This window comes from Larus michahellis, chromosome 4 (assembly GCF_964199755.1).
Source record: "Larus michahellis chromosome 4, bLarMic1.1, whole genome shotgun sequence".
Lineage (NCBI taxonomy): Eukaryota > Metazoa > Chordata > Aves > Charadriiformes > Laridae > Larus > Larus michahellis.
In genome coordinates this window covers 77,692,291-77,715,488 of record NC_133899.1, presented here as the reverse complement: position 1 = coordinate 77,715,488, position 23,198 = coordinate 77,692,291, and the positions used below count along the sequence as shown (strand labels likewise).

Below are 23,198 nucleotides of genomic sequence, written 5' to 3'. Positions count from 1 at the left end.
ACAATCCAAAGAAACAAACCTCTCATGGATGCACACATCCCAAGGCTACGCTTAATCTATGGTGACTGTACTTCATACCACACAGAGTTACCTTAGCAAGAGTTGACATTAATCAGCAGGCCTGCAAAGTGGTAAGCAAAGTTCTGTGAAGACATCATTTTGGATCCTGCATGAGTGTAGCATTTCTACTTGTAGCCTCAGGGCCAGCTTTGTGTCAGCCAGCCTAGGGATTTTTGTTCTCTACTCCAGCAAACAGTGCGGAAATGCTCTTCAATACCTTAGACCAAGACCATTCTGGAGTGGACTTGAATATGAACTGATGTTACATGGAAGCAGGTGGCAGGTATGCTGCATTTGTGATGGGCAGAACTGCCAAGTAGATACACTTAAAACCTGCCATTGCTACAGGTATAAAAGGTCTCATAGTATCTCCTATTCTGAGAATGAAAACAGAGCAAGTTATTTTACCACCTCATCCATGCAACACAAATTGGGGCTATTTCAGTCACAACCCCAAGCAATGCTACAGGCTTGGGGAAGAGTGGCTGGAAAGCTGCCCAGCAGAAAAGGACCTGGGGGTGCTGGTGGATGGCCAGCTTAACATGAGTCAGCAGTGTGCCCAGGTGGCCAAGGCGGCCAACAGCATTCTGGCTTGTATCGGGAATAGCGTGGCCAGCAGGAGCAGGGAAGTGATCGTGCATCTGTACTCGGCACTGGTGAGGCCTCACCTCCAGTACTGTGTTCAGTTCTGGGCCCCTCTGTACAAGAGGGACAATGAAGTGCTGGAGCGAGTCCAGAGGAGAGCTACCAGGCTGGTGAGGGGTCTGGAGACCAGGTCATATGAGGAGAGGCTGAGGGAGCTGGGCATGTTTAGCTCGGAGAAGAGGAGGCTGAGGGGAGACCTCATTGCCCTCTACAACTACCTGAAAGGAGGCTGGAGAGAGGTGGGTGTTGGCCTCTTCTCCCAGGTGAATAATGGCAGGACCAGAGGAAATGGTCTGAAGCTGTGGCAGGGGAGGTTTAGATTAGATATTAGGAAGAATTACTTTACTGAAAGAGTGGTCAGGCACTGGAACAGCCTGCCCAGGGAGGTGGTTGAGTCACCATCCCTAGAGGTGTTTAAGAAAAGTCTAGATGTGGCACTTCAGGGCATGCTCTAGTGGCAGAGATTGTAGGTTGTTTGGTTGGACTTGATGATCTCAAAGGTCCTTTCCAGCCATGAAGATACTATGATTCTATTCAAAAACATTGTTTTCTCAGGCCTTGATTAAAGCATTTCTTCCTTTTCAGGAGCTCCTGATTTCATAACATTTATAATTCAGGTCACCACAAAGGCACCAAAGATATCCTTCCCACTGTTCTGTCTCAATGTTGAAACACTGCTGTGTTTATAATGTATTTTGAAATACGGGTAGTCAATTGCCTTCCATAGCGTATTCCTTATGAAGTGTGGGTGACAGTATGTGCCAACGGAAAGCAAGATTTCATCCACACCACTATATTCCTGCTATGCTATCCAGAACACTTCATCTGCATTACCAGAAGATGCCAAACATCTCATATAAAGTCTCTTCCCACACTGAGGTATATGCTTGTTAAACCTGCACTGAGTAATATTGAAAAATCTCATTCTTGGTTTCCAAGGATCAATGCAGTGCTTTCTAACCCACCCCACCTCTGTCTTCCTCCACAGGGACCAGATTCTACTAGAAGATTTTTTGCTTGCACCCCTCAACTCCCCATGACAAGTATGTGCAACACACTCTGGTGGTCCTTTTTCCTGAAGATAGCATTAATTATGCTGGGAAGATCATAAGAAGAACGGATAAGAAAGAGCTACATTTTATGCATGGCCCAGGTAGAAGCACTGTGATCTATTTCAGATATGCTGAGCAGAGACACAAAAGACAAAAGATGTAACCAGGAAGTAACAAGTCCTACTTTTGGGGGATAATTATAACATTATAGTCTATCCTTTCATCTTTATAGATCTTGAAATGGTCTCACCAACTGAAAAGACCTAGCATCACCCAATCCATGCATGCATCCAACAGGAATAGCACTTTAGTAGCATGTAGAAAAACCTCAAGAACAAAGGAAGCTTCACCTACGAAAATAGCACAGGCTCTTCAGTGCCCTGGCAAAGGACATTCAGAACCTGCTAGTACTAGTGAGCACATGGCAGGACAGTGAGCACGCAGGGTGCTAAAAGGGACCATTTTGAGAGCCCCTGCATGAACATGACAGAAAGAAAAATGACCTATTCTGAAAAAGCTTTCTGTATTTATCTTTGTCTCCCACAGAAGGCATACAAAATGGGACACATTTAGTGTCTTTCAGGAGCGCCATCCCTCTTCCTGAAAGCCTGCAAAATTGATCAGATGAAAATTTTACCTATTTAAGCAGGAATGTTGCTTGTGCAAGGAAGTTGGGACCACCCACAACTTGCAGCCTAACCACCTCCCATCCTATTTCTGGGCTCAGAAGCAAGAGTCCTTTTTAACATACGTATAGGGAAGACAAAGGCATTCAAACTGCTAAAGACATTGCAAAGCAGCAACTTTGGACTGTCATTTGAAGGTCAGTCTCCAACATACAGTATTTATCCGCCTATTGTCAAACAACTGCTGGAGCAGAAAGGAGTTTTAATAGAATATGCTAGTTAATTAAATCTGTAACTTTAATAGGTTTTTCATAACACTGTGGCATTGTATCTATGAAAAGCAACGAAAAACTGGTTCTATTTAAAAGTGGCAATAGCTGTAGTCTTTGAACATATGCTTAATGAATAAATCTGTTAGGAAAAAAGGCCTGTGTGTATTGGAGGGCGGTAGTATGTTTGTTCTCACTTAAAACGTGCCATGATGGCAATCATCAACAGCCAATGGGCTCTATTGTCAGGACTAAATAAAATTCCATTTGGCCATTTAGTTTCAGGTTAAATTGCTTTTTTTTCTTTCAAATAACACATTCTTCTAGCTAAACAGCTGAGCTGAAAATAAAGCAATGCTAGATTCATGTTATTAAGGACACCTGATAAGCATTTATGCTCTTTGGTAGGTGTAAAGAACCACAATATAGTAATATCTAGGCAGCTTGCTACCACAGCATGGGGTGAAGCACACAGGAAGCCAAACAGACTACAGTGAAGAGGCATTCAGATCCCATGGTGAGAACAGTCTAACAACCCAGTGCTAGCACATATCGTAGTGGTGGGCGCAATTTCAGGGATGAAATTATACAGAATACAGTACAACACAAAACCTGAACAGAATAGGCTATTTAAAGCTTTGATGACAACCAGAAAGCTATGATGGCAAACCACATGAGAACAAACTCGATCTACTGGATTTCCATTTCCATGAGCAGGTAGATGAATCTAATAAGCTGGTTGATTTGTTTGTGAAATTAAATGGCAATTCCTTATGCTGGGAAGTAAGTATGGAAAATATCCACAGTTAAACCACAGCTGGTTGGGTATTTTTAAAGGAAGCTTGACAGATGTTGCTAAAATGCACCCCAAAAAAGTCAAACGTGTCAATATTTACTGAATTCTTCTCTCCTCCTAAGAGCTCTTCTCACAGAGTGCCAGAATCTCTCCTTTCTCCACTAAATCTGAGAGCTGAAGCTCCTCAGTTCCACTTTGAATGCTCCTAAGGAAGGTTCATCGAGATAGACTCCCCTTCCTGTTCTTTCCCTCAATAACATGCTTGAATATGTCTCTTTTTTGCAACATAGCCAGATCTCAATTGGAAGGCTCACTTTTTGGTGAAAGGGCTGCTCACAGGTTGCATTCAACCAGATTTCCTTGTGCAACACACTGCAGCTGGAAATCTAACAACCAGGTGAGATGATACTATGATTACCTCTGCTTTGACAAATCTTCTCAGGCAGCATGGTTGGGAGACTGCTCCTCACTGCTTTTCGACAGTTGAGCAGGACTCAACACCTGCTCTCCATCAGCTTTGATAACTTCTCAATCCTTGCAGTCACTCCTCTTTCCTTTAAGAACTTTTCCCTCTGAACATGCAGAGCAGATCCAGATTAACCAAGATCAGAGATCGTGAGTAGGAGGAAAGAGATAAGATGCACAAAGACAAAGCAAGTCTCAGGTTCACAAGACTTCTTTTCTAAGAGGGAACTGTGATACAATGAAGAAAACATTCCATCATTACAACCTCTAATTCTTGGGGATGGTATTCCCCTCCCACCCTCTTCATAATGCTATCTTTATTGAAATAATTTTCTCATTGAGGTTTCTTGCATTTTCCCCATGGCGACAGAGATGTCACCAGCAGGCATAAGGAAAGCATGAAACCTCAATCTGCAAACTGGTAAGGCAGAGATCTAAAAAGCATGATTTCCAAAAGCAGTAGAGCTTTGAGATACTGTGACAACAGACATTAGACTTCCAAAGGGTGGCTTGCTTCATCTAAAAAAAAAAAAAAAGACTTAATAAGGCTGTTGCAAACAGAGGCATGTCAGCAAGGTTCTGTTCTCAAAAATGGCTAGCATTTTTCCCAGGCTGATTTTCAGCTTATTTCAGCATATAGTTATGTGATTAATTTGTCCATTAATCAACCAGTTAGTCCACTACCAGTAACCATGAGGCATACACAAAATGTAGTATGTAACCACGTGCCCAATTCAAAACACTGCACCATTTTGGATCCCACATCTCCAAAACAGGTCCTTTGGTATTTTTGACCTTTAAAATGTCTGCTCTATGACATTAAACCAAGTTCTACAAAACCACTATCATCAGATAACATGAAAAATGAAAGTTAAGCTAGACAATGGACTAGCAGCAACAAGCACAGAAAAGAGAAGATAAAATGAAGGCGACAAAAGAAGGTGTGAGTATGTTTGAGAATAACGGAAATGAGAATATCTGATGAGAAAAGAGACGAAAGAAGGAAAATAAATACAAGGCCATAGAAGAGAAGCCCACGGGAGGAGGAGGAGTGTGAAAGCCTGGCAGAAGGACTGAGTGGAGACTAAAAACAGTGTCTGGCAGTAGCTCAAATCAAACAAGGCAGCATATGGAAGAAGTGCAGTACACTGAAAACTTCCTTCCTCTTGGGGATTAAGTAACCTCAGAGAGTCTTCCCCCTCTCTCCTCTGGAATACCTTGCTCTGAACTCTGAAGCAGGAAAAAAATCTCATTAAACCTTTCTCTGATTGTCATTTCCCAATTGCCACTGTGAGCTCTTCATGGAAATTTTCAAGGGCAAAGCTGCAGAAATCAGACATTGATTTTGATTTATTTTTCTGGTGGGAAACATGACGATGGGTATCTCCTCCCTAAATGATTTAGGGCATCAAGAGGCCAGATTTTCTAAAGGTCTAGGGAAATTTTCAAAATCCCCAATCCAGTCAGATAGGACCCTAGTTCTGCTGAAACAACTTTAATAATTTTTCAAAAGATGGGCCTTAGTTCCATTTTCAAAAGTGTCTTAAAAATATGAGTCTATTTCACACTGAAAGACAATACTGCACAGTTGCTTTTGAAACTGAGACTGGCATGCTTTTCAAACTGCGGCCTACTGTATGCCTTTGCTTCCTTTAACTGTGTGTCCGTGAACACAGAACACAAATGTGTGTCTATTTGTCACTCACAATTAAGGAAACACAGGTGCAGTTGTGAGAACATCGATTACTACAAACTGGGCAGTCTGAGGACAGCCCAACATTCCAGGTCTTAAACTGCAATGTTTATGATAGCTGTACCTGCACAAAAGCTGAGAAAGTCCCATAGGGGGAAGTATTACAGCACTAGCCAGGGCCTAATATAACCTCATGTCCCACAGAGGTGGAACATGGCCTTACAGGTAGACATGCCAATCCAAGAAACGCCATTTCAGGGAATATCCCACCATAGCCCACCTGTTTTTTGTCATGGTGCATGTGCATAGGCTGCTACATTTAACTGCACAGCAGGAACAAACTACAATTGTGATTCTTCCCTACAACCATCCAGAGCAGGATTGTAACTGGAGTTTGCTGTTGCTCTCCTCAGGTCCATATGCCCACATTTCCTTCATCAGAAATCAGGAAAAAAGACAGAAAGATGATGCCACCCAGATCTCACTCTAACCTAAAGAGTGGTTTAAGATAAAGCACATGGTCACAGTGCTGTGACAGTCCCTCCTGTTGAAGATAAAGCTTAAAAGGTGGGAGCTACATACAGACAGGCAAGAGCATGACGGGAAGATTGTTCTAATATGAATGGTGAAAGACTAACTGACAGAACAGTCCTGAATAATCCTTGGAGGAGAGTGACAGACCAGAGATACTATTTTGCTGCCTGTATAGTAGTGGAGGAGACACAGTAAATGTACTTTTACCTTGGATTTAGGATTCCAGTCTCCCTAGGGACTGCCAGAAACTGTCTTGAAAAACAAACTCTGCGATCCACCTTTGAAATACAGCTGTCTACTTCTGCTAGCATTCCTGGGTCGTACCATATTAAGTATGCTCCAATGTCCTGACAAGATGTGCTCACGATTCTTGGTAAGTCTTTAAACTTTTTCGAGTGATGTTCTTGTATTAAGGTCCAAAGACTGAAACCAAAACAAATAACTGGTGTGGTGAAATGAATATGAATAAGTGAGCCCAAACTCAGGTGCATTCCACTTCATTTGGTTATTTTTTTATTGCAAGCACAGTACAGCATTACCAAACAAACAAGAGGACGCTTCATCTTATAAATTTGGAAAAAAACCCCACAAACCATTCTGTCACTGCAACCGGAAACACAGTGTTTAGGGGGGAAAGAAAGAGGCAGGGTGGAATGCACCTGGAAGAAAACAGATGTACATCCTTGGGGAAACCCAGGAAAAACTCACAGCTGCCACACAAAAAACATCTTCCGAACGGTACCTTCCAAGTCATTGCTTTTCCTTTAAGATCTTGACAAGGAGAAAGTTTTGCTATGAGTATTTACCCATGTTACCCCATATAGCATATAAAACATGGTAAATAGATGTTACATACATATTTAATTCATTGGTAAATGCTAAACTTTCCAGCCATGGTTACATTTCTTTTGATTCTGCTTGTTGTAACTGACATTTTCACCACTCTTCTCTAGTGTGCCGTGAATGCCACTTCTTCATGATTTGTAATGGAACAGGAAGAAAAATAATCTTACAAGAAAATGGGTGGGATTTTTCACGCCAGAGTGGCTTTTTTCATGGTTCTATTTGCATTCCACATGCAAGCATATGGTTAGCCAAACTCTGCTCATGTTTCTATACAAACATTTCACAAGCACAAATCTCTTTCTGAATCAAGCATTCATTAGAAATGCTGAATACTGTTTATAAATACTACAGTGAAATCATGGAATGTCCATGTAATGAAAGCTCAAATGTTAAATGAACAGTCTCTCAACTTGTATTTGTCAAACCATTAAGTAAAGAAAATAATCTCTTCTTCCTTCCACTATGTTCCCACAGAAACGTTCTTTCCACTGACAGTGTTTTGCTATATTTTCTCTCAAACAGAAGCAGTATAAACCACACAGAGCCAGACTAAGGCTTCCTTATTCACTTCTTCATTCTTCTTTTTGTAAGAAATCTCCCTGAAGTCATCAGAATTATTTGTGCAACACCATCAAATGAAACAGGGATTACTATGTGGCCGACAAGAAACAATTACTCTCTCATGTATTACAGATAGCCAATACCTTTCTTAAAGTAAAGTTCCTTGAAGGCAACTGTCTTATATAATCCTGAAAGAAACTGTACTAAAGCAATATGGACCGTATAACTAAAACCAGTACATGATAATTTACCAAGTAGATACTTGTCAAAAAGAATTAGCTGATTTTTAATTGAACTCTGTTGAAATCAGGGTCCCTGTAGATGCAAATCTGTAGACGCAGTGCACGTTGGCACTGCAAACTGCCTCTGTTTCTTCACCCTCTGATTCTTAGACGCTGTTCAGAGATTGACTGAGATTTTCATAAATTTAATTTTCTACCCCGTTGATTTTTGTATATACTGTGCAGAAAAAACTTGCTTTAATAAAGAATTAACTGAAAGACCTCAACTTCAAACTGTCAACCCAAGTGCACACTCCTTCAAAAATAGCACATTAATTTTGCTCATCCCCACAGACTCATGTGACCTCTTTTATCTGTATCCTGTCTTCCACCCGCACCACGGCAGCTCACAGTTATGTCTCACAGCCACAGCAAAACTTTTCAAGCCTCCAGGAACACCATCCATTTTTATTTCGCTCTGCAAGCTTTTTGCTTCATGCGCTATGTTGGATGTGAGCACATGCAAAATGTAACGTGAGACAGTTCTGTGAAAAAAATAGCCTTCTAGTTACTTAAAATATCTGTTTTTCAATCTAGTCCATCATTTTATGGTTTCACCGTCCCTTTTCATTGGCTGGCACAAACACATTCTAACAGCTTCCCAAGGCATTTTTCAGAATTTGAAAATGAACACCGGTTTAACATTTGCCCTCCAACCTACCCATACCAAGCAATGCGTTAGAAGCTTCTCATTAGCTCACGTGCCCTTCAATGTAAATGGCAATATTTCCTTTGTGTTTTATTGATTGTTCAAGTCAGGCACAAAAACTCTGGCCACATTCTACATGACATTTTCTGCAATATTGAAGTTTATTAGTGTCTTTGTGACAGCTGAACAGAATGATAGCCTTTTCTTAGCCATAACTGAAACAAAGGTCAGTCTATGGTTCTGTGACAATGCCTAGACAATGACTTTTACTTCAAACGTATATTGGAGCATCTTCTGTCAACTTTAAAGACATGGATTTGCATTTCATATCATTTCCTGAGCCTTCACTCAAATTACTAGCACTGATACTTTCTAATTTTCTTTGCCTCTTCTGACAAAACCAGTCTGTTCAGCCACCTCAGATTGAGGCCTTTTCAGGGTAACCTTTCCAGCAAGCACGTTTGCCAGAGGCAGCCTATTACAAATAGACTTTCTTGCATGGTACTTTACCAATTCTTCCATGCTGACACTATTGCTTTAACATGAAGGCAAGTAAGTGACCTTCAGCTCACATTCAGCTGGAAAGCTCTACCACAATTTTTTTTTTGTTAGAACTGTTCCACTTTGATGTCACATGATAAATGATCGTTGATCTTTTCTTTCTCCCCTCCCACATCAGGTTTTCCCAGGCGAAGCTTTTCTGCAAGGCATAACTACCCACGCCTTATTCTGCAATAAAAACAAAACTGAAAAACTTCCCATTGTATTGCCCACATAGAAAGAGTAAGCCAGTATTACTGCTGAATTAAAGATCTTTTTGACGAACAACCTGAAGGCTATCTGCACGAACACGTGATATTTTGACCAAGCAGAATTCAATGGATATGAGGAGAAACGAAAAAAGAGGGGAATGCTTCTCTTAGGGCAGTGTCAAAGCTGAAGCGAAAACAAAAGAGGAAGCAATGAAGTCCCATACAAACCAGGAGGAAAGAAAAAAAAAAAAGAAAAAGAAAAAAAAGAAAAAAGCATTTGTCTACCAGAACCATTCACACATTTCCCCCTAAAGCAGCCATATTGGTGGATAGGAAATAAGAAGTTAAATACTTCTTATACAGATACTTCCGTATCCATAAGAATCATATACTGGATTTATGGCACATAATTTTTTTTTAAACTACCCAGTTAAAAATAGGGAGTGTGTGTGGTTTCTATGTTGGTGGATGGATCAAATTCACTCATGGTTTAACTCCATACTTTAAACTACAGTTTATTACAAATCTCACTGCAGGGATAAATTTGATAAACTCTGCAAAGTGACTTCTAAATTCATTATTTTGTATAACCAGCAGAATTGTGTTTACATCTTCCTTTGAAATTAATATAGTCTATGGCTATAACGATAAGATAACATAAAATATCGTTTTTACTCTTGATATTTTATATAAGTAAGTGCTTTGAGGCAAAAAGTGCATGTTTGCCATTTACTGCTTGTTTGTACATGTACTAACATAATGAGACTTCCAATTATTCGTACACCTACACACCACCTCAGTATAAAAGTAAATAAAACCAATATTTTATGGCCCAGGTTTAACACTGGTGTCAAAGGATCTGGACAAGACCATATAACAAAAGCTGTAAAGAACACTAGCATGACTCTCAGCTTATAGAAAGGTCCCTTCCAACCTAGGCAATTCTATGATTCTATGAAAGTTCATCCTTTCTGCCATCAAATGAGTTGCAAGCATTGACTATCAGCTGGCCAAAGCTGACGACTTGTATCTAATCTGTAAAGAGAAAGTGAACACCCAGGACAGATATCTGTAGGTTACTTATGTTTCTCAGGATTCTTATATAAGTAATAAAAGGTCACAGCTCACAAAGGGCTTTTCAGAAGTAAAGCATATAGCTGGTGGAATGAACTCATTCACCTTACAGCTTGTTTGCATACGGAACAGGTTTTTGGCCTCCAAATGCTCCCTAATAAAGGCTTTCAGCATCCTCTTTCCATAAACTGGGCTTCCTTCACAGTGTGGAGTTTGGTTGCAAAGGCACACCTGCATTAGCTGAACTGGCTTCTGTACCGCAAAAACAACCATAGACTGCAACAGTCTGCAAGGCATCTATACCTGCAAGATGGTACGAAAAGCTGGACCAGTGCAGCATTAAGGCATATTTAGGCTATAACCAGAAGGTAAATAGATCAGCTTTCTAACCAATGAAAAGAAAAAAGGTTTATCTACACCAGATGCATGATTGAAAGTCCAAAGTCCAGTAGCTCTAAGAGCCCTCATTGTGCAGACGGAAAACACTTTCTAGTAAGGGACAGAATACGCTTAGAAACAAGTCCAGAATGACTTCAAAACACCCACTTCCTTGATGATTAAACAAAACTAACTTACTGCTTAGCACAAATAAATAAAAAATATGTTTGAGACAGCTATGGACTGGATTTAAAAGGAGCTTTTTGGAGACAAAGGCTCAATCCTTTAGGCTTCCTTAGAAATCCTAGTTAAAACATGATTCATAGACATCAAGCAGGTAATGGAGGCAAACCAGACTCTTTGCATGATGTGAGAACCACAACTAGATTAAAAGATATAGTCCAATATAATAAGATACAGCAAAAGTACCTTCCATGCTAACTGAGCTTTGCAAAATATTTACAACCTGCAATGAATCTTCCTTTCCTTTTTTTTTTTTCTCTTTTGTTCCTTGTTTCTTTCATTCTCCAAGAAGACTAGGACAGATTCTGAAAGAATGTATGACTGTATTTTTCATCTGTAATGAAGTGACAGTATGATACATCTGATCTTCATTGCCTTACTTACCACCTGACATGCACTTAGTTCTTTCTGTCACATAGTAGCTCAGTTCCAATGTCTGCTCCAGGACAGATAGTCCTCTGGGGTTATCATTTACATTCTTTATGCACTAGAATCCTAAAAAATAAGTGAAAAATCTAAGCTGTAACACTATCAGGTGTCCAAGAATCATTCAGGGCTTTTACACATATTTTTTCTTGAAAAGAAATTCTAAAAGACCATGATGTGATGTTCATCCATAAAGGAAGTATCAAGCCACTGATCTGTGGGGTGGGGGGAAGCATGGAAAGGAGATGAAAGATATTCCTATGTTGTTATTGATCCACTTGCTTTTGCTTATTGCCTGCATACAGGAACTGGGATCTAACTGAAGCCTTCCAGGTATCCAAACGGCATGCACCATAAAGTCTTTTAGTATGTAAGGAAAAGGGGCAATCCATAAACTAAGCTCCCTTAGGAACCATTTGCTCCATATGGGAAATGCCTTCAGCTAGAATCATTTAATCAGCCAATTTCATTAGAATTTTAGAGAGTGCTTAAAGGTTTGTGAGTACAAGGCAGAGACCCTTACTAATTTGCCAAGGACTGCTGAATGTGTCATACCTACCACAAAGCAGGGCTAACTGAACATATAATTTGGAAAAAACAGTTCGCCATAGCCTCAGAGATGGTGCGTCCAACATACCACTCAAAGCCTAACAAAAACATGGGTAAAGAGGGTCATGAAAGCATGTAAAAAGAAATCCACCTCTAACAAACTGCAAGGACTTTCCCTTCTTTACAAGTTCTGCTAAGGGAGGGGCCAGAAATGTATCCTTGTCCAGATGATACAACGCTTTGACTCCAAGGCTTATATGATCTCTCATCTACTTCTAAAGCACCTCACACTGTAAGCATCAGGCCAGTTCATCCACAGCCTCATCCAAAGCCTACAGAAACCAATACAACTCTTTCTATTAATGCCAACACACTTTTCATCACAAACCCAAGCAAGAAGTCTCCTGAAGAATAAGAGCGTAAAGGGCTAAATCCTGAAAGAACCCTCTCCTACAGAGGTCCTGTTGAAATCGGAGATTCGTTTTACTAGAAGCTGATCTTTCCAAATCAAAGACCACCTAGATACCCAGACTTCACCTCTGACACTGGGACATGAGGTGTAGATAACTGCAGTAGTAACTGCATGTAGATAATAACATCTGCATACTTTTAAGTCACATTCTTAGAAGACACCAGGATACAAGACAGCATCCAGGTAAAAGCAAGTCAGCAGAGTCATGTGTGAGGCACTCCTCAAAAAATAACTTCAACCAATATACCACATTTTAGCATTAAGCAATCCCCTGCTACCCAGGATAAGCGACTACTAAGTCAAGGGAGGAAACTTTGCTGTAAAGTCCTGGATACACACTGTGTCTTTCACTTGTAATACAAACATAGTATGGAGGAACTATGTAGGTCCAAGAATAAGAAATACTGTCTGTGTACACAGTAGGTGTCAAAACATAATCCAAAAGTTATTCTTAAAACCAGAAAAATCAGGCATAAAGCATACAGATGGTATTTATACTTTTATTGCCACTTAGAAACACCTCTCCCTCCCTCGCAGGAAAAAATGACAACCAATTATTTTCAGCTAGATGTTTTTATTAAGTTTTTTTTCTGATGTGTTTTCTTAGGTCTAAACTCAAACAGAGAAAAGATGTCTTGCAGGCAAGTCCCAAGGGGAGTCAACCTTCTTTTACAGAGCAGGTGCCATTCAAAACAACTAACAATCACCATAAAAAGACAGTGGGGATAGTTCTGCGTCCACCATCAGCACCCTCATTGCTCCTCTGAAACTTCTGGCAATGACATAATCACCAGCTCTTCCTGAGAAACAGGCTTTGCAATGCACTCATTCCACTCCAGCAGCATATCCGTGAGGTGCAGAAACAAGTAGTAAATGGATTTCAAAAAAAACCACCCCAGAATGCTTGCCACTGGAAAAAAGGAATTGGTGCCTCTTGACTCACTGAAGGACAAATTATATCCCCAAACTACATCAAGCGGTCTAATAAAAGATGCTATGACTCTCTAAACAGCTCTCCTTATGTTACCTTGTCTTGACACAGGTTGCCCCAGTATATAAAGTTATTAATTCTGTTAAGTGAAAGTGTAATTGACTCTGCATGCTCTCACTCCAAAGCAAGTAGAAGACAACACGGCTAAAATTCAAGTGAAGAAGTGCTTAGCACTTTTGCAAAAGCAGACTAGGAACACCTACCCATAGTTACATTGTGGTTTGGCTGACACAAGATAGAATCATAGAACCATCATGGTTGGAAAGGACCTTTGAGATCATTAAGTCCAACCATACACACACACCAAAAAAAAACAAACCCCAAAAACCCCCAAGGTAACTTGATCACACAACTTAGTTTTTAACATAAAGCTGTTTGCAATGACAGCGGCTCCAAATGCTGTTCTTTGACCTTCCTTAGTGCCTGCATTCCACCACAATATTCAAATGCTGGTAAAAAAGTGTTTTCTTTACACACACTGCTGTGCAAGGAACTTGGTATCATGACATTTACAGACAGACCAAATGAGTAAGAATTAATGCTGAAGCTGGAGGCACAAGGCCTGTAACTCTAGGTCTTTATGGCTTCTAGAAAAAGAGTTACCTCTTCTTAAGCTATATGCAACTGTTGTAGTCTGCCTTCAGTGCATGTGCCTTGCCAATCCCTTTCCCTACACTGCCTCTAAATTGAAACATTCCTCCTCTGCTTCCTTCTTTCCTCCACCATGTAACTGAGGGCTAAGTGTCATTTTAAAATGTTGAAGGAAACAAGCCCGTCTACTGCCTAGCATGCCCCATCTTTCTGTCTCTCCAACAGCATGTGAACGATCAGAAGGAAATACCACAAAAGCAAAGACAGCAGGAACTACTCCTGTCTCTCAAAATGGACACAGCCTTATTCTCAATTGCCTTACATCTTGCAGTTACTACCAATGCAAAGCTGACATGAAAACAATATTCAGATTTGGTAGCATTTTACACCTTACTTTACACTGATACAGAAGAAATATGCTGCCATGTGCCCATGACTATGAGGAAAACCTTGAAGGCAGAGTAGTTTCACAAAAAGCTAGTCACCTTAAATGATAAAGGCAATACAACTGTATAACCTTGCTTTTAAAACTCTTGTATGTCCTTCATTATACTGACATGAGCAATGAAAACTAGTCACAGGAGCACTTACTCATGTGCATAAGTGCCAGCAAAATCAAGCTCCGAGTTAAGAGATTTCAGCACTTCATTTTGCTCTGTGTGAAACCTCTAGAGAATGCATCACAGAGGACTGATAAGCAGTTGCAAAACTTCTGGTAGCAAGTACTCAGCAGCACATTCAGACTGCTTCATGGAAGAAAGAGTGATTTTATCTTGTGCTCTGTATGAGCAAAGCCTCATGTTTTTAAGCTACTAGGTCTGCCTAGACACAAGCAAAAATTGTGCTCTGGCACCGAGCACAAGGTTAATGTGCAGGAGTATTATCACAGAACAGCAACACAAATCCAGATGGTAGAATAGAAAAAAATAAAATGGTTTATTGTTACTGTTCACTTTTTCCCTGTTCTGGGAAAGATGTAGAATCTATTCCAAAGAACACATCATTCAGAAAATCTGTACTGATGTTGTGTTGCAAGATGTTCCCTCACTCCGTCTACAACCCGAAATCATACAACAGTATTTGCCTGAAAAGGGACTACACAGACCTACATACTCTTCAACCTTTTGTCCTTATATTCCCTTTTCTCCATCTTAAGAACGGACAAACCTTAAGACAGGGCCATGTCTCCTGGGACAGAGGAACAGAAACGTGTTATTAAAATAAAGTCTGTACATAAGTGGTTTCTGTCTTGGGATCTGAAAACCAAGTTTAATTAACCAGCTGAGTGGAAAGCACAGTTTATATAATGCAGACTCTTTGTAGACTCTCACCCCAGTCATTCCACACAACCCTTTGTAACTGCTAGTCCACATAATAGCAATTATTGCTGGTAAATACAAAGTAACTGGGATGCGGAATCTAGATGCCAACTTTCACAGAGATCAAGAAAGAAGAAACAAGTGTTTAAAAAATAGATTAAATACAGACCAATCTGTATTAGACAGGCTACTAAATAGTTCTGCAAGGGAAATACAGCTTCGTTGCTTCTTGAACTCTTAGAAATTAGTTTGTCATCAGATAGAAAGTTATTCAGTGCTAAAAGGATTTTGACAGTTTCTGCCACTGTCAATGAAAGACAATCCAGGAAAGAGTCTGAAGAATTCTGCCTCTCTCTACCTGGTCTGTCCATTGAATACCTGATCATCTGGTTGTCAAGCCTGTAACTTGGTGGTGTGGGATTTTGTCTTTGTTTTCCACTATCTCCATTTTTTAAGATTCAACTCAAGAGACTGTCTCCCATTCTGTGTTTGCACAGCTCTTAGCTCAGTGGGTCCTTAATATTTTTTGGGCAATTTAAATGAGACTACCATCCAAACAGCCAACACTTAAGGTTAGCTTCATGTTGCATTTAAGATCATCTAACCTTACACTGCTGCAGAGAGGGGTTTGTTTCACCTGTTCACCATATCCATCTATCTTATCTATCTATGCAGCAAGAAGGCTGCTGCTTCAGCTTGCAGAATTGATGGAAAACTAATTAACTTGGGGGGTGGATTAGTCATCATTGGAGGAGTGAAAAGGAGACCATCTTCAGTGGAAGCTCACTACTAGATTAAATTCAAAGTTGAACTGCACTGTGCTTACAGGGATTCACAGAACTTCCCTAAGTGTTCAGCTCAGAAGTATCTGCATATATATTTTAAAACTATGGCTAAGCAAGTATCAGATGGAATTCAACTCCTTTGTTGCAGCATACTAATTTTTGTCAAAACCTCACACCAATTTCATCAAAGAAAGAGAGATTAAACCTCAATCAGAGCAGTTAAATACAATGCTTTCCAACAACATTCCCACTGGAAAAAACAAGCAGGTTTTTCCAGATGTTAAAAAAAAAGATAAACTCAGATAATTACATATGATACGCAGGGCTATCCTAGTGAACATTTATAGCAATTACTTGAAATTCTGATGTCACTTGCAATAGATGTATCAGCTGGTAGTTTTAAAAACTTGATCGTATATTAAAAACTATGACCAATATTGTTTTCTGTGCATAGAGATAAACATCCTGCTCAAGGATCTCAACTCCTATTTAAAAACAAAACCAAACATTAAGAATAAAAAGCACTCAGTATGGTTCTGAGACACATATGTGGCTGCATTGCATATGCCCTGCCTACACTGACAGTGTGGGAGCTCTGTTAGTCATCTAATGCGCGTATTTGCTTGGCACGATGCCTTTACTTTCTTATGCAGGCAAGAAACATGATCACCAGTTTATTGTATTCTTATATCTTCATTGCATGTTCATCAGTCAATATGACCAGGCCTTCCCAATTCAAACTACAAGTGGTTAGGAGACAGGCCAGTTCAAAGTGAAGCCCAAGGACTGTAAGGCTGTTAAGCACACCTGTAAAGACAAGGGTGACATTTTAGATTCATGCTGCTTAGACACATTTTTTGGTGGGACCTAACTAAATGTTTATTTTGAGAATAAGGACCTTTTATTGAATAGAAGCCTAATTTAGTCTTGCTTTCAACCTTGACACAGATCCTTTTACTATCTTCAAGGGCATTAGAGGTTCTCAGTCAGCTTACTTTAACTGTCCTTCCCTGCCTCCATTCTGGAGGAAGCTGGAGCAGAATCTGAACTTAGTTTTCAAGTATGGCTGTCATAAGACCTCCTTGCCCAGACTACAGCAGGATCACAAGGATCCCATCCTTCTGGAATCCCAATTTCATTTAAACCATACAAAACACATATAAGAGTGCTGTGCCTTTTTAGTATAATGTTGAGGATGAAATCTGAAGAGGAAAGGAGGGGGCCAAAATTTCCAGGTGCGTCAGTGTTGTCAGACCTTGAAGAAGCGACTCTGAATATTTCCCCTCCCAATGGCCCTGGATGCTGCAAATTAGTATTTTATCATGAGATACTTCATGTTACAACAACTTCTTTGTACAGCATTAACAAAGCACCAATTCAATTGCTTTCTGACACACAAGGGAAGAAGTGCTTAGAGAGGAGGCAGCTCATGCTGTTTCTTAGGTATCTTGGTGATGAACTCACTTAACACTGACTACTGTACTTATGTCAAGGAGAAGACTCATGCTGTCCTGCTCCACTGCAGAAACTGACACGGCCAGCCTTCAAGGGCAGTCTGGGACTGCCTTGTAGGACCTCTTCTAACCCCTTCCTTATTTTAAGTGCCTTAGGCAACACAGGCTGCCTGTATTGGATTCCTTAGGACTGCAGTGCTCTGGTGTAATGTCTGCTGACTATGCTCAGTGTGTTAGTATCTAGCTGAAGGGAACAGCTTTTGACAAGCAGTAGTTCAGAATAGGTAAGATCTGGTCTGATCTAGTGGAGCTCAGTCTTTAAATTCTATGATGGTAAAACAGAAGAAATATGTGGGAAGCATGCACAAAATCAACCATCTCAAGTTAATTAGCAATTAATTTGGTGAGCTACTGAAGTCTAGCAAAGATGAATCCTGAGAGATTCTGGTCACAGTTACCCTGATGTAAATCTAGATTAACTCCTAGAGAGAACATCAATCTCCATGACAGTTACTTCAGATTTACACCCAGCTACTCTGAATTTGTGCACTTGTTTTCACAGCCTTGTGGGAGATCTGTCTCAACATAAATCAGCTTTGCTCTCCTGCAGATTCTGCAAGGTACACAAAGTTACATTTCTGTAAAAATCTAACCTCAGTGAAATGGGGAAATTAAATTCTCTGCTCTGATGAAACCTAAGCCTCCCACATAACAGACAAAAACCCTGCAACAGAGCCAGCCACTACAAGTGGTCACAATATCCTCCTCAGTTCTCAGTCTTCAGGCAGTAAGGATAATTCCCTCTCACAGCAATTCATGACGCACAACAGCAAGCATCAAAATTACTACGTTCTTCTGCCTAAGACTCCTACGAGTATTAAGAATACCAGCTCCACAGAGTGCACAGTTTTGATACCAGTCTCACAGCCCTACAAAAATCCACGTTAAGTCTTTCAAGGTCATCTTGAAAAGAAGGGGTAAACACCTTCTGGCTATTATCACTGCCCCCTGTGATATACACTGCAGCTCCGTCAAAGAAAGTTGATAAGAAAAAGGAGTTATTGTCCTGCCAGACAGCCCTTCACTCTTCTACCAACTCTACTCAGCTCTGCATCCCCACCTCTGCGCAGTCATCACTTCCCCCTTCCTTTACCCCTTCAGTTAACTGCTGGATTAAAACGATATAACGCCCCTTTCCACTGAAACGAATCTCAATCCAAGTACTGCAACACCGCTCATGAAATTCTAAGTTGATTCAGGTAAGGAAATGTTTCTGGGTGAGCCAGAGTAAAGGTCATATGTAACAAAGCAGAAACAGATCACAGGCCACATACAAATACAAGTGCTGTAATTCTGAATTCAACATATGTCCAGAGATCTTGTCAAATGGTTTGTGGAAACATTATGGAGAGACATGTAGAGCCACTTCTGCTCTAAGTGCAAGCTCACATTAGAGACATTAAGTTCACATTAAGAATTTGCATCAAACTCATTAATATCGGGATTTTTTTCTTTTAAGCAAACTATAAATCTCCCCATACCAGCCTAACTTTGAAAGAATTGGACACATTCCTACCCCCATTTTGCTGACAATTGTGTTCACCCTGCAGATCCTAACTGCCTCACCTAGTTTTATCCTTTGCAGGAACTGAATATCTGAAGGAACCCAGAATCTACTTGCTATTCCTTTGTTTCATCCCATTAATGAGGCTGATAGAGTTACTCAAGATGATCCAGCAGGCTCAGAGCGCGGTTTTCATGCATTCACAAAGATGTTGCAGAGCTCTATTTCATTTTGGAATATTTTTTCTGCTCATATGCAATATCCCTCTGAAGACTGTTTTGCCATTAAATGTTGGTGTGGATTCATGATCTCTCAGCATTGAGTCTCCATCAAAACAGTCTGATCAGCTCATGAGCAAGCATCAAACTAGTAAAGCATATGGCATGAGTAAAGGTAGCCAAAATTTTCATGGTTCCCAGCATTTGTTGAGTTCAAACAGCGTAAGTCAAGTACATCCAGAAGTTAGTCAACCCACAGTAGAATACACAGAAGAATATATACCATCACTAAATAAGCTTTTGTCTTCAGTAGTATTCTAAAATTTCGAAAAAATAAGCTATTTTCATGGTTATTGCTAGATTGGAAGGGGGGGCATATTTTGAATCTATAAAATTGCTTGAAAAAGGACAGTTGTTTTAGAGTGAAGCATTTTAAAGGACACGCTAATTCATTTACTCATCCTCTCAATAAAAAAAAAAAAAAGATAACCAGCCAGGTTTTTATAAGAAAGATAGAAAGATTAGTTCTCACTTAAGTATTTAAATGAAGTGGCTGGAAAATATTTGTCAGCCAACAACTTGAAAACAAAATGGTCATTTTCAGGGCAATACACTTTGAAAGGTAGTATATAATAACTAAATAAATGCTGATCTTTATAAAAGATGACATTTTAGCTAAGCAGTTCTACACCAAAAAGTTTCTTCTACATAGGCCAGTTTGGTTCTTACAATTAGACCTCCCCCAAATTATTACACTTTTAAGAACTTGTCCACAGAGACAACTTATGTCACAGTATAGTAGGATGAATACTTTAAGAACAGCTATTCCAGAATGAATATGTCTGTACATGAAGTTGTTTACAAAATTTATTGCACAGTGATGTTATGTGAATAACCTGTAAGTAGTACAGTGCATTGGGGCATCCCAAAACCAAAAACAATTCAACATTTTTCTGAGATGAAGCAAAATAATCTAGCTTCCAGATGTACCAAGAACTAAGTAAATCCCACAGCACCCTATAATGCTTATCTCAACCTCCATAAAATTACAGGTCTGAAATAAAGCTAGAATTACACATAAATCTCAGGTGCCTTTTCTGAATTTAACTAAGCTTCACCAACAGGTGAGATAGGAATTCAACTGGTTACTGTGGGCTGGGTATGAATATCCTGCTTCATTTCTAGAAAACTAACTGGACACAAAGCAATCTGACTTTGTACCATTTCTTCACGATCTCCCCAGCTGACTTATCCTCTTGCCTAAAGTACAGCACAAGGGTGAAACAGAGTATTTTTAGCAGAGATGAAAGTAAAACAAAGTAAACCAAAATATCTCACATTATCAGAATCAAAATTACTTTATATAGTAGCAAGAGATAGAATAAAACCAAAATTGGATGCCAATTTGCAAACTGCCATTAAATTTCGAGGAAGCTAATCCACCAAAGAGCAAACTGCACCCTAGAGAGTCCTTAATTAATAGTGTCACATTTGCAATAGGCTAGTTAAGGTTGTGTCAGCATTTACATTGTAAATCCCTAATTATATGGTAGCAAAACAATGCTGAAACTTACTGAAGCATGATATACAGGGTTCCAGTCCAGAAAGACAGACTCTGGGAGGAAGGTGGGGAGAAAGTGTTTGTATCAGGGTAGACTGGATTTCATGTTTTAATCCGAAAATACAAAAAAAAAAAAAAGAAGGCAGCTTGGAACCATTTAAAGCAGTGAACATTTCGGCACGCGTTTAAGGTCAAATCCTGGAGCTGGTAAATGCTCTTGAGTCTAATCTCAGTGGTATGTATGGGTGGTCAGCATACTCCTAAAGAATAAGGGATTACCAGTGTCTAAATATCAATGGGCATTAAAGCATGTAGCTATTTCTGGGGTCTGAAACACAGTCCATCTGTACCTGCCCTGTTATTCTTTGTTTAAAGAGCTTGATCCTGCTTCCATCACACAGTTGATGATGTCTACAGTCCAGGGTCAGAAAGATAAGCACTACAAACTTCCAAACATGATGAAATATACAGTATATTTAAGAGCTTTACCCACAGAATGTACTTTGCATTAGATGGAGCATTACTCTCCCCTTGAGGTTTATATGTGGTGCATTTCACAGTATTTTGGCATTGCTTCTTTGATTAGAAAATATATCGTATCAAATTTGGAACTCCTACAGCTTCCAACCCCATCAGCTGGAGCAGAGTGCATGCCTCTCACTTCTAATTCTTGGAAATGGATTGCAGTAGTGAGGAGGGGAAGCAGCATTAGACAGTGTTAAGAGAGTGGACAGAGGCACTTCATGATCATCCAATCTGCAGTAAGTAAGTGGTCTCAGTACTAAACTAAGGCCAGTAAGGTTAAAAGTAAGGATGGTAAGGTCAAAGTAAAGCCAGTAAGTGGTTTCAGTACCAAACGGAGGCCCATCTGCTGACTGCTTCCATCCTTCATTGTCCTGAGGTCCAAGCACTGGTGCACCTATATGTCCTGTGATACCCCACTCTGTATTCTTCAATATTTCTGTTACCTTCACAGAGGTGCACATGTGCTCAAGAACAGCCTCTGGAGTGCCTCAGGCCTCTGCTGCCAAGGCCTGTCCCACTTGTGAAGCCCAGCCAACTGGCAGTGAGGCATGGGAGGATCCTTCTTTATCCTCCCCCATGCATTGTGGCTGACTGTCCAGGTGGCAACAAAATGTTATCAGGGGCCCAGGACCATGCCACAGCTTCCTCTGCTCAGGCTCTGCCAGCTTCAGCATCGACTACTACCCCTTCGAAGCACCTACCCATGGAAAAAACAGAATGTTTCTTCTAGAGTCCAGCGCTGTGGCTCAAAAGGTGGTGGCATTCTGTTATGACTTTTCTTAGAGAGGAAGCTGGGTATAACAACTTGGGTCCTGGGTCAGGACTCAGAAGCTTTCCACACTGTCTGATATAAGACTTCCTACATTAAGAGAGCACTGCCTTAATTTTACTTAGTTGTATGAAGTATTTAGAAACTACAAGCGGGCCATATATACAGCTATGTGAAACATGATGACCCTTAATATACCCAGGTTTGAAAAGCTTATTCATTCACATTAAGACTGTGTAAGTCAATGTTGTGGTTTGGGATGGATTGGCCAATGACATGACGATGGATGCTCTCCCCCACCTGTCACTCCAAAGAGGAGGAGAGTGATAAAGAGATTTATGAGTTTAGAAAAAACTGAAATACTTTATGAAATAATAATAATAAATAAAAAGGAAATAATGAAATGGATACAATCTATATCTAAAAAAAATGTATCATGTTCCCAGGCAGATATCACTGGCAGGCACTGGGGATGTTCTAGACTGGACTCAGTGATGGATGGGAACTGGATTCCGGAACAAACTGATTGGGATCAAAGGCAGACGAACAGACAGGGTCCTCCTTGGGCATCAGCTATTTGAAGAAAGGGAGCCATTAAAGAACTGTTGAAGAGCTGACCCTTTGATCCCTCAGCTTTTCTACTGAGCATGGCAGATGGGATGGAACACCCTATTGGTCAGTTTGGGTCACCTGACCTGTCCACCCCTCCCCACAGGTGTGACACACACACACCCCCCATCGGGTAAACAACCAAGTCAACTGACCCTGGTTGCCACGGCAACAAGTACCACCAAGGGCTTCTCTCACTGAACAGAAAGTTGGCTCTGCTCTACCCCAAACCAGGACAGCCAACAATCAAGACACTCATCCTGACTAACAATTACTGATTGGAAATCATAGTGTAACTCAAAACCTTGCCTTTCACATACTTTTGTTTCCCCAGCATAAACCATGGTGAGCCTGACCTTCTTGCATAGTTCCTCCCTTCCTACAAACAGGCGAAGTTTATTAGCATGCTAAGTGATCTTAAAAAGGATTCGATCAGAGAGA

At 40.3% G+C, this 23,198-nt stretch overlaps 1 protein-coding gene across 23 annotated transcripts in view; it reads right to left on the bottom strand.

The window, feature by feature from the left end:
- PTPN5 (protein tyrosine phosphatase non-receptor type 5) overlaps window positions 1–23,198 on the bottom strand; it is a 90,205-nt gene that overhangs the window by 53,333 nt on the left and 13,674 nt on the right. For 2 of the 23 annotated variants that reach the window (XM_074585750.1, XM_074585770.1), the window contains exon 1: window positions 11,309–11,333. The exons of 20 other annotated variants lie outside the window; for them this stretch is intronic. In XM_074585750.1, coding sequence (XP_074441851.1) covers window positions 11,309–11,318 — 10 coding nt within the window. In that variant the 5' untranslated portion in view covers window positions 11,319–11,333. Of the gene's footprint in view, window positions 1–6,347; window positions 6,564–11,308; window positions 11,334–23,198 lie in introns of those variants that run through there. One more of the 23 variants, XM_074585752.1, reaches the window with a different exon arrangement.